This window comes from Puma concolor, chromosome D1 (assembly GCF_028749965.1).
Source record: "Puma concolor isolate L17-30 chromosome D1, mPumCon1.1.hap2, whole genome shotgun sequence".
Taxonomy (NCBI): Eukaryota; Metazoa; Chordata; class Mammalia; order Carnivora; family Felidae; genus Puma; species Puma concolor.
The window spans coordinates 10,040,895-10,053,395 of NC_141676.1; the positions used below are offsets into that span (position 1 = coordinate 10,040,895).

The following is a 12,501-nucleotide window of genomic DNA, read 5'->3' on the forward strand; positions in this document are numbered from 1 at the left end:
TAAGAATCAGAGATAACGTGAACGTGTTTTGGAAACTGGATTGCTGTCTAAACGTCGGGAAGTACACATTTGGAAAGTTCAGCCAAGTGTTGTGAGTCAGTTCCTTGGAATTCCAGAAAGCCAGGTGAGCAAGAGGAGAGTCACATGTATAAAAAGATGAACCAGAGATCAGGTGATAGTGAATGAGTATTGGGACGAGCACAGGCAAGACTGGCATAAAAAAACACTTCCAGGGGGAGGGAGAGCCCCAGAAGCTCTATGACCAGAAGCAGCGTGAGGGAAGTAAGTGTGCTTAGTCCAGGCCAGTAACGTGGTCCCCTGCGTCTCAGGTACATGCTGTGCTTGCTAAAAGTGCCTCTTCTCTGCCTGCATCCACTTCTGCGTGAAATCTAGAAACCTACTTTTTATGCCCCAGATGACTTTTATGTAAAGTAAAGCGTGAGGACTGGTGGCTTAGAGAAGGAAACACATCCTTCATCGGAGAGCTACCATGGTGGTACAGAAAGGGATGACCTTTGGGTTACTCTAGGCTCAAATCCCAACTCTTACTTTTTAAGCTAAATGCGCTCAGACACAAGTTGACTTCACATTCAAGTTGATTTTCTGCCTCCTAGGATCGAAGCATGGATTAAAATATACTCTGCCAGGCCCTGGATGGGACAGTAGTCTCCTACACATTGCTGTCAGGGTATAGAGCCAGAAACCTGAATCTGTGGGTCCAAAGTGCTTCCTGAACTGGGCCACAACTCAGCCTCTAGAGATGGCCACTGCAGTCACTTGACAAGTTCTAGCCACGAGTGTGAATATCTGAGCAGGTCTCTACCAGCACCTGTGACCACGGCCTGCTCCTTCACTCAGGTCCTCTCCACTGTACCACACTGACCCTGAAAGCCTGGCTGTCCTCATTCCTGTCCTCTGCTGCCTCGGTGTCTGTTGAATGATGTTCTTTCTACTCTGGTGTGACTGCACCCGCACAGGTGGCTCCAACAAGCACCAGGAAGATTGAACATGGGTGGAGCCATACACAGGAAGCAAGAGGCACGAAGCTCCCAGATAAGCATGAAAAAATGAGGGGACTTCCTGTTGTAGCCTATCCCCATTTTCAACCACTCCTTCTCATCCTCAAGCGGTACCTGTTGAAATAGAGTTTGCTTGATCTAAACGGAGACTCCTCAGACAAGGTTTCTATTTCCAGCTGTTTAACCAGGTGTGTGAGGCTTGGCTGTTCCTCATCGCTAAGCCTGCAAGGTGGGGGATTAGATTCATTTCTAAGGTCCGTTTTAAATTATAAGCCAACTCTAAACTTCAACAGAGTCTTTCATTCCTTTATCTGTGTTGCCAGGAGAGTGACCTTAACCACTGAACCTCTCGAAGAAACGGGGAGGCCATGGAAAAAGTTCCTGTCCAGTTTGATGCCAGCAACTTCTTCAAAGCACAGATAGAGAAAGCAGTGTGAGCAGCAGAAAAGTCAGGGGATTAGCGGGGTTTGTGACAAATATCAGGGAGGTTCCCACTGGATTTTTTGTGACTGTTTCTCGTGGTTGATTACACCTGTCTACTATAGCTTTTGGATGGACCCCAAAGGCAGCTAGGAGGCAAGGACACAGAAGAGGTAGGAAACGAGAAAAGTCTCAGTGCTTTGGACAGCGGTGACCTTCACAGGATGAAAATGAGCTCAATCCCAGGAAATAAGCAGAATTAAAAACCAGCATGAAAACACTTAAAGACCAATTCACTTTCTACTGGGAGCAAGAGTAGATATCAGAGGATTCATCTGATAGCAAAGAGCCATATGGCTCAAGGGTTTCTAAAGTGAATTCTGTCATGTGTCCTGGGACTTAGAAAAATAAACAAAAAAAAGCCACTACCAAGTAAGATGAGAAACAGGTGTAAAGCTGGTCGCTTGGAGAAGGGAATGATGTACTCAGGACAATATTTCTCTTGCTTGGAGAAAGGAATGATGTACTAAGATAGGACAATATTTCCCCAGATTATTAAAAAAAAAAAAAAAGGGTTTCCTTTTACATTAAATTGAAATTTTAAACTAGATGACAAAAATGCTGCCAAGTTTTGACTATACCTCTTCCAATTATTTATGCCTCACTCTGGAAAGCAGCTGACAGCTGTCTGTAAGAGGAAGGAGGGAAAAGACGCGGGGATGCGGGATTGGGGGCAGAGGCAAAGAATATAAAGCAGAGTCTTTTACAGGATGACAGGCCTGAAGAAGATATGGAAACTGCTGCCTTTAGGGATTAATCTAGGCTACCGCTGGGGGAAGAAAGTCATCGCTGCCTTTGCGTTCACGCTGGGTCGCCGAGCACAGCCTGAGAAAAACCTGCCGGGACAGTCGCTCCCTTCCCTTGTGGATGAAATTCTAGAGACAGGTGCCGTAAGAAAAAGGCTGCAACCCCCATGATGGAAAATACATGTTTATTATAAAATAATGTTTGTTTCATGATGAGAGTAGAAAAATAACACTATGAGCTACTAAAAAAGTTCCGGAGCTCAGTCTCTGAGGAATGAGGTGAGAGGCTTTTGCGTCACTCTAGGGGCAGACATCCTGAGGCTCTCTGTGCTCGGGTGACAGGGGTGGCACGGCACGTACGGGGAGTGTGGGGCTCCAGTCCTGCTGGAAGCCCAACGAGCCTCCGTGGTCCACACAAGAGGCTCTGGCCACAAGGATCACAGAGGACTTGAGGGCAGCAGGGAACTGGTTCTGAGAAGGGCCAGCTTGGGACAGCCTTGCCCCTCCCTACACTGGTGTGTAGAACAGTCTCTCAGGCTGATGGTCCTGGTTTAGAAGATGATGCCCAGTGGCCTGATGCTCAGTTTGTTGCCCAAATATCTGTGTTGAGGAAAAGCTGCAACTTTCCCGGGACAACGTGACCCACCACTTCTCACTGGTGTGCCTAAAGACCAGAAGTATCTGTGGTCTCAGCCCCTGAGGACTGCTGGCTGAAATTTTTGCACTTCAAATCCTGTCCATACTGATGGCAGAAAGAAAGAAAGAAAGAAAGAAAATGTTAAAAGACCAGTGAACAAAAGCGACTGGCCTGAACTATTCTATATTCCAAGCCTCTTGGCCCCAAAGAACAAGGAGAATGTCTTCCCTGGGTAACGGTCTACCCTAAATAGGAAAAGCAATCTCACAGACACCTCTTTCCCCTTAGCAATCCTTTAGAGACCCGTCAGGCTTCAGAAGAACAATGAATCCCTCCCTAGGACGGGATGGGAACCCAACCCTCAGGTGACAGGAAATGGTCCCTCAGCAGCAGTACCTGGAGAAAGCAGTCAGGGTGAGCACCTCAAGCAGCAGCTCGGAACCACAGAAGAAAAGCAAGATGCTGTTCATAATGGCTTCCAGGCGGAGCACGTAGGTCTGTAGCAGCAGGTAATAGGAGGCCATCATGGCAGATGGGAAGGTCAAGGCCACACTAATACCAAGTGGCATCTTTCGTTGGCACAGGTTTCCCTTGGTACCTGTCAGACACAGCCCATGGGGTCACCTCCAGTGGCCTGCTTTCCCTGGGCTCAGAGAAAATGGGGGGATAGGATGGGATGGGATGGGATGGGATGGGATGGGATGGGATGGGATGGGATGGGATGGGATGGGATGGACCGGCAAGGCAGAGAAAACTGGTCCTGAATGGAGATGGGCAGGATTATAAGTGGGGTCCCTCTGTGCTCAAAATGAGAGGCTTTGGAGGAGCCATTAGGGTTGGAGTCATTCACTCCAAAGGTCCCGCTTCAGGTCTGGCTCCCACTCTGGGACAATGGGTTCTTTACTTGGGGGGAAATATTTTTTTTAATTATATAATCATTGAAAACTTTCCAACTAATACAAATACAGAAAATAATTTTAGAAAATCTAGAAACTAAAAAGACCCCATGATTCCTCACTGGAGATAGCCATTCTTATGGAACGATGTATATTGTTTCAGATTTTGTTATGTGTGTATACTTACATATTACTATTATTATAAAAATGGAATCATACTCTACATACTGTTTTCAACTTAACAGTTTTTTCCCATTTAACAGGAGTTAGACAGCTTGCCACATGTAACTACCTTATTCTTTTCTTAATCGCTATGAACGATTTCATTGAAGCAATTCCATAATTTAACTAATCCTGTACTGACAGATGTTTAGGTTGTTTCTAATTTCTTTTTTCCTTAAGAATGTATTATTTTAAGTAATCTCTACACCCAACTTGGGGCTTGAACTCACAAGCCCAAAGTCAAGAGTCGCTCACTCCATGACCGACCCAGCCAGGCACCCCTCTAATGATTTCAGGTTACAAAACACATCGATATCTTTACATATCTGTGGAAGTGTTTGTTTTTTTCACCCAGTTTTAGAAGTGTAATTGTTAGGTCCAAGAATACAATTTTACATGGCAAAATGATTAGCAAAATGACTGCTGTAATTTACGTTCCCAAAGAGTGTGGGAATATAGAGACCTGGTCCTCACACCCAATCTAATGCTAGGTATTTGGAAATACTTTTAATCTGCTGGATGAAACTGTTACCTTGTTGTTTCAATTTGCTTTTTATTAGTGAGTTTGGGCATTTTATCATGATTATTGATCCTCTTATTATTCTTATGGGAACTGCCTATTCGTGTCCCTTAACAGTTTTTAAAATTAGGTTGTCTTTTCCTTATTGATTTATGTGGACCTTCTTCATCCTTCATTACATGTGTTGGAAGTATTGTTTCTTCTTTGTGTTTTATGGGATGAGCTATTCTAACTAATAGGAGGTTTGCTCTAGACCTGAGGATAAACTTGTCCTACAGAAACCCCTGTTCAGAGAAGTGGAAGGGACCTGAGTGCTGACTCGGGTGACATGAACTGCCTTGAACATGGAGTTCCTTCCAGGTAAATCTATTCTCCCAAGCAAACCAGGGAGAGGAACCAGGCTCTCTTGGCAGTTATGCAGTTCGGGAGGAACAATCTAAAATCTCCTGCTACTGCCCACTCCTGCCCCTACAGAGCAACACACAAACAGATCTGACCCAAAATAGGAAGCCGCTTGAAACTTCAGAGAGGGCATAATGAGACATCCCACTAGATCCAATCTCTTACTGTGAGACTAGGTTATGTACTTGTTCTCGTTAATCAAGTTACAGGTAGCAGTTCTTCTCGGAATGGAAGGATTCTCTGGCCAACACTCACCAAAAAACAGTCGGATCACTTCAATTCCAAGGTAAAGGAGGAGCATCACCACATCCAGGACTAGATTGGCTGTTGGGTATGGTAGGAGGAGAGCTGCCAACACAAAAGCCAGAGTTTGCAAACAGCATACACCGGCACCCACAAGAACACCCACACACCTGGGGATAATGAGGGCACGAGTCTTATCAGCTTTCCATGAACTAGTTCACGAGGTATGGGCAGGATCTGTTCACCTGCTGCAGGATATGTTAACTCATAGTGCGACTGTTGGAGGCACGCGCATTATTAGGAGATTTTACTCCTAAGCCAAAGTCTGTGAGGACCCCATTCTCCAAAATGATCGGATCTACAAGGGTACACTGGCCGCTGAATAGATCCTGAGGGTCACCAATGAGCTTAACGTGCAGTTCTGAAAAGAGGCGATGAGGGAGAGTAAGGATGGAGAAGCCCACATTTCTCAAACTCAGGAGATTCTTGCTGCGGGGCTTCCTACTGAATCATTCTCAAAGAAGCCATATGATGAAGAGCCTTCTACCTTGCAGCGAAGAGGAGCTACAGGAAAGAATGAAAAATAAGAAGGCACTTGATGGGAGTTGGCTCTGGGCTGAAGTGGGGAAGGGATGTTGGGGCCAATGGTAGTCAAGCCCCAGGCCTTACCTTTATACAGAAATATGAAGAGTTCCAGCAGGAAGTAGGTGGCATAATACCACCCGTTTAGAAAGAACAGGATTTCCAGCGGGGTGGAGGACAGTCGTTTACCTGAAAAGATAAGCACAAAAAAGAGGTATGGGGGGGGGGGGGCAGCTCAATCTCTGTTCAATCTCTGTTCTTCGAATGGTTCGGTATCTAACTTGAAGAACACACGAGGTCGCAGTAGTGGGAGAGGCCATTCGGGGCACTTCCGATTGATGATGATGAAGGTGTGTGCGTGCGTGCGTGTGTGTGTAGGGGGCTTCCTTCAATCCCCCCTTTCCCCGGGAATCGCCGTCCAACTCGACTCGGCTTCGGGGTGAAAGGCAAGGCCGCTCTAAGATCTAACCCCGTCACTATTTGGGAGAAGAAACTGGCGCGCAGAGGCCAGCAATGGCCTGTTCCAGGTCACACAGCAAATCTGTAACCGATCCTGCCTAGAACAGGCCGAGCCCAGGATTGGGGAGTTTCTGAGATCTGCACCTCAAGACCTTCACGCACTCAGCGTGGCTGGGGCTCGAAACCCCACTCTGGACAGGTGAGGAGCGATGTCCCTAACACCCGAGAAGAAGAGCTGAGGTCGAGCTCTGGCAGGGGAGAGAGGGGCACTGAAGGCATCAGGACCAGCGACTCACACACCTCCGGAATCTCACCTCGCGGCGCCATCTTCAGTCCCCATGGAAACTGCGTACGCCGCTACAGCCGCTCCCAGAGCAGCGAGGCGCAGCCGGAAGCAGGAGATGGAGCGACCCCGGCTTTCTGGCCCCTCTGCTTATCCCCGGCACTCTATGGTTTCCAGGGCCGGGGCCCGACCGGGGGCCGGCTGCGCGTGCGCGGGGAGGACTGCCGGCGCAAAAGGCTTGCGCTGGGATTTCGGCTCGCTGAGGCTTAGGGGGGTCAGCGGCTGCGCCCGAAGCCGTCGGCCGCAGGGCTCCGGGGCAGGGACAGTTCTCGGCCCCCCCAGCCCCAGGTGACAGTGCATTGGCAGAAGTGGTCAGTTGTGGCGGTGTGACCGCGGGATTGGTAAATAGGCCTTAGCCCCACGATTCTTTTTTCTAATAGCGGTCTTAATGAGAAACGGTTTGCGCGACGGTGCTGGGCAAACGCCTGGTTGGGTTTAGCATCGGTCTTTTGTGTGGCGGATTTACGAACCAGGTAGTTAGCGGACACCAAAGCGAATCAGAACTAGAGGCTCCTTCCAAGGAGCACGGATGAGACACACAGATGAAACGTAATCACCACGTGACCCCAGAACGTGCAGGGGGAGTTGAGAGGACAAAGTACTCCTGGGTGGGACCTGAAAGAAGTTTCCAAAGGGTCCCTGGATGGCTCAGTCTGTTAAGCTGGGGCTCTTGATTTTGGCTCAGGTCATGATCTCACATCTCACACTTCGTGAGATGGACGCCTTGTCAGGCTCTGCCCTGAGGACTGGGAGTCCGCTTGGGATTCTCTCTGCCCCTCCCCCCGCTCTCAGGCTGGTGTGCTCTTAAAACAAATAAACGCACATTAAAAACAATAATAGAAACACTGTCTCCAGAAAGAAAGAAAAGAAAGAAAGAGAGAGAGAAAGGAAGGGAAAGAGAGAAAGAAGAAAGAAAAGAAAGAAAGAGGAAAGAAAGAAAAGAAAGAAAGAAAGAAAGAAAGAAAGAAAGAAAGAAAGAAAGAAAGAAAGAAAGAAAGAAAGAAAGAAAAGAAAAAGAAGTTTCCAAGAGATGGCCTGTGAACTGGGTTTTGAAGCCTGACGACAACGTGGAGTAAAGTGTGTTACTTCCCGCAGGGGAGTGGAAAGAAAGAGGGTTTTTAGAGGACTCCAGCTGCCTTGACTGTTGACCCGCAGTCAGTCCCCGCAGAGCAAGAAACAGGTCATTTGAGTCGAGTGATTAACCTTTAAGGACAGTGCTGTGCTCCTACCTAGTTGGAATGGAGGTGGGACGGTAATCTGTTGTTAGTCCTAAAGGGGAAAGAGCAGGAGCAACTCCATGCACCTGGAGAGACGTAGGGAGAAATCCTCCCGCCAGGGGGCGGCGGTCTGAGAAGCTGGTGGCTGAATTACCGATTACGTTTCCCTCCCCTGTCCTGTCTTCCGGTCTCGGCTCGTGCCTCCCATTGTTAGGAACTTAACCGCAAGCTGGAGGTTTTCTTTAGCACCGGTGAAAAAAAGCAGAGACTAAAGTGGGGAAAGGTGGAAAGGGATGTACCAACAAAGGGCCACCTTCACCTCCACTTCCTTACCTCCACTGCCTGCTGGATAAGAGCCATTAGGCAGGTTCCTCTGAGCCTCACATGTCCCACCTGAGAAGGAAGGTGGGCCAGCTGCTGGTTCTTGTACTTAAAATTCTGAGGGGGGAAACACAAGGACATCCACTCATTTGCATACTGTAAACAGCTTCGGCAGGCTACCGTGGTTAAGCTGAGTGGTTGCCAACAGAGAAAACGTGGCCTGCAGCCTGGAATACTGCAGCTGGCCCTTTAAGAAAAACGTTGTCACCTCTGTCATAGAGGATGGCGAGGAGTAAAATTGCCACGACTCTGTAGGTGCCCAGAGTAGGGGATAAGACTGAATTGCTCACAGCACAGCAAGCAGCGGGAACATACCTGGTTTCCCGGCACTCAAGTCCTGTGAGCCCAGATAGAGGTGCACACAATAGATGCCACAGCCGAGAAGCCCAGGGCAAGGACTTAGCACGTTTCTGAGCAAGCAGCCTAATAAGCCAGGGCGCCTGGAGGAGGGAGCAATTACAATGTAGTTATGTATCCAGTAAGGGATTAAGATCCAAAATCTATAGAGAATTTATACAGCTCAATAACAAAACAGACAAAAATCTAATGAAAAAAAACGGGCAGAGGACCTGAACAGGATTTTTCCAAACAAGACCTACCGATGGCCCGCAGGCACATGGAAAGATGCTCAACGTCACTAGTCATCGGGGAGATGTAAGTCAAAACCACAATGAGATGTCACCTCACACCTATCCGAATGGCTGGTATCTAAAGGACAAGAAATAACAAATGTTGACAAGATGTGGAGGAAAGGGAACCCTCGTGCACTTGTTGGTGGGAATGTATATTAACGCGACCCTTCTAGAAAACATGGAGGTTCCTCAAAAAATAAAACATGGAAATACCACATGGCCCAGTAACTCCACTACTGGGTATTCGTCCCAAGAAAACAAAAGCACTAATTTGAAAAGACAGATACATCGCTGTGTTCACTGCAACATTATTCGCAATAGCTAAATATAGAAAGAGTAAGCGTCTGTCAACGGATGAGTGGAGAAAGCAGATGTGCTCTTTCTGTATATTCAATGGAATACTACTCGGCCATAAAAGAAATCTTGCCATTTGCAACAGCATGGATAGAGCTTAAGGGTATTATGCCAAATGAAATAAGTCAGAGAAAGACAATACCTGGATGTTTCCACTTACAGGTGGAATCTAAAAGGAAACAAAACAGGGGTACCTAGGTGGCTCAGGTGAGCAACTCTTGAAGACTCTTGACTTCAGCTCAGGTCATGACCTCACAGTTCGAGAGTTCGAGCCCAGCATCAGGCTCTGCGCTGACAGCACACGGCCTGCTTTGGATTCTTTCTCCGTCTCTCTCTACCCCTCCCCTGGCTCTCTCTCTCTCTTTCTCAAAATAAACTTAAAAAAAAAATGAACAAACAAAACTCATAGATACAAAGAATAATTTGATGGCTGCCAGACGGGAGGATATGAGGGTGAGTGGTGGGCAAAATGGGTTAAGGGGATCGAGAGATACAAACTTCCAGTTATAAAACAAAGTAGTCATGGGGATGTAATGTACATCATGCTAACGTATAGTCAATAATATTGTATTGCAAATTGGAAAGTTGCGAAGAAAATCTTAAAAGTTCTCATCACAAGAAAAAAATTTCACCATCAATATGTTAAATATAGACTTTTTTTTTTCTTTTTTGGTAGATACTCTGTCACATTAAGAAAGTCCCTTCTCGTGGCTGAGTGGCTCAGTTGGTTAAGCATCCGACTTCGACTGAGGTCATGATCTCATGGTCGGTGAGTTCAAACCCCGCGTGGGGCTCTGTGCTGACAGCTCAGAGCCAGGAGCCAGCTTTGGATTCTGTGTCTCCCTCCCTCTCTGTCCTTTCCCCACTCACATTCTATCTCTGTCTCTCAAAAAAATAAATAAACATTAAAAAAAATTTTTTTTAAGTCCCTTCTCTTCCTAGTTTGCTGACAGGCTGATGATATATTTTATTGACTGCTTTCTCTGCATCTATTGAGATGATCATATTTTACCCTTTTATTCTGCTAATGGAATGAATTACATTGATTTCCAAAGGTTTAATTAGCCTTGCCTTCCTGGAAAGAAACCCATTTGGTGATGATACCATGCAGAAAACAGTTGACAGAGCAGGCCTGGGACTGCTATCCTTAGGAAATCCTACTTGCAAAGCTTCGCCTTTGACCACTGTCTGGCAACTCGGATTTCAAAAACGTTGGGGCGCCTGGGTGGCGCAGTCGGTTAAGCGTCCGACTTCAGCCAGGTCACGATCTCGCGGTCCGCGAGTTCGAGCCCCGCGTCGGGCTCTGGGCTGATGGCTCGGAGCCTGCAGCCTGTTTCCGATTCTGTGTCTCCCTCTCTCTCTGCCCCTCCCCCGTTCATGCTCTGTCTCTCTCTGTCCCAAAAATAAATAAAAAACGTTGAAAAAAATTAAAAAAAAAAAAAAAAACGTTTCCACCAATCCAAAGTGGCTCACTGTGCCTAAACTGTTTGTACAAACTATGTGGTTTCTGCTGAACACCTGTCTCCTTCCAGGAGTCTGGAGTTTTAGTAGGTGCATATTAAGCAGAAGTTGTTTATGTAGCCAGCCCCCGGTAAAATCCTTGGACGCCCAAGTCTTTATTTATTTTTAACGTTTATTTATTTGTGAGAGACAGAGAGAGATGGTGAACGAGCAGGGGAGGGGCAGAGAGAGAGAGGGAGACACAAAATCTGAAGCAGGCTCCAGGCTCTGAGCTGTCAGCACGGATCCCAATGCGGGGCTTGAACCACAAACCATGAGATCACGACCTGAACCGAAGTCAGTTGCTTAACCGACTGAGCCACCCAGGTGCCCCCTTGGACACCCAAGTCTTTAATGAGCCTCCCTGGTAGACAACACTTCCTACGTGTCGTCAGAACTTGCTGGAGGAATTAAGCACATCTTATGTGATTCCACTGGGAGAGGATTCTTGGAAGCTTGCTCCTGGTTTCCTCTAGACTTCACGTTTTCTTTTTGTGACTGTGCTTTGTATCATTTCATTGTAATAAATCAAAGCCATGGACAGGACTGTATGCTGAGTCCTGTGAGTCCTCCCAGCAAATCATTGAATCTGGGGGGTGGTCTTGGGGATGCTTGGTAGATATGTTACCCTTTTTATACATCATTGGACTTCATTTGCTAATATTTTGCTCAAGTTTTTACATATGTTATGAGAGATTGATCTGTGATTTTACTCTCTTGTAAGGACCTAGGTATTAAGGTTGAGTTGGCCACATAAAATGAAATGAGAAGTGTTCCTTCTTTTTCTGTTACATGAAAGAGATTGTGTAACGGAGGTTTATTTCTTTAGAAGAATAATTCACTGATGAAGCCATCTAAACCTGGAACTGTTTTTGTCAGAAATTTTATAATAATGAAATTTCTCTAATATGTATAGGATCATTTATATTTTCTACTTTTTGAGTAATGTTTGGGTAAATTTGTGTTTTTCAAAGATGTTCCCATTTTTTATAAATTTTCAAATATGTTGGTGTGAAGTTTTTCATAACATCCATATATGTGTGTGTGTGTGTATGTGTATATATACATACATTTTTTTAATTTTTTTTTAGCGTTTTATTTATTTTTGAGACAGAGAGAGACAGAGCATGAATGGGGGAGGGGCAGAGAGAGAGGGAGACACAGAATCAGAAGCAGGCTCCAGGCTCTGAGCGGTCAGCCCAGAGCCCGACACGGGGCTCGAACTCACGGACCGCGAGATCATGACCTGGCTGAAGTCGGACAGTCAACTGACTGAGCCACCCAGGCGCCCCTATACATACATTTTTTTAAAGTAAGTTTTACACCCAACATGGGGCTTGAACTCACGACCCTGAGATTAAGAGTCACATCTCTACCAACCAAACCAGTCAGGAACTCCATCAGCCTCGTATTTTGTAATGCCTATGGGATCTGTAATGATGTCTTTTTTCTTCCTGATAACTTTATTTCTTATTTTTGATAGGTGTTTATCAATGTTATTAATCTTTCCAAAGAACCAACTTCTGGGTTTGGTCTTCTTCCCTTTATATTTGTTTTCTATTTTATAGATTTCTGCTCTTCCTCATTTCCTTCCTTATAGGACTCGGTGTTCTCTTTGAGATGGAAACTTCAAGCTTACCTTTTCAGTCTTTCTTCTCTGTTTGTTTTAAGGCTATAAATTCCCCTCTACATGCTAATTTGGCTGCATCTTTGAATCCTGTGCCCTGATAAATCAAACTAACTTACTAGTTGTCATGCCTTTTTGCTTATTCTTTAGGAATTTTTATGTTCACTGTGATCATTTTCAAATAAGGACAGTTTTGCTTCTTTCTTTTCAATACGTAGGGCTTTTGGGGTGCCTGGGTGGT

General features: G+C 46.1%; 1 protein-coding gene across 1 annotated transcript; it reads right to left on the minus strand.

The window, feature by feature from the left end:
- Positions 1-2,413: 2,413 nt before the first annotated feature.
- Positions 2,414-6,666, minus strand: TMEM216 (transmembrane protein 216). Its single transcript, XM_025915647.2, has 5 exons — positions 6,521-6,666; positions 5,835-5,936; positions 5,178-5,270; positions 3,279-3,480; positions 2,414-2,987 (listed from the first exon to the last, which is right to left on the minus strand). The coding sequence occupies exons 1-5, from the start codon at positions 6,531-6,533 to the stop codon at positions 2,972-2,974; spliced, it is 426 nt and encodes a 141-aa protein (XP_025771432.1). The 5' UTR covers positions 6,534-6,666; the 3' UTR covers positions 2,414-2,971.
- Positions 6,667-12,501: the final 5,835 nt, after the last annotated feature.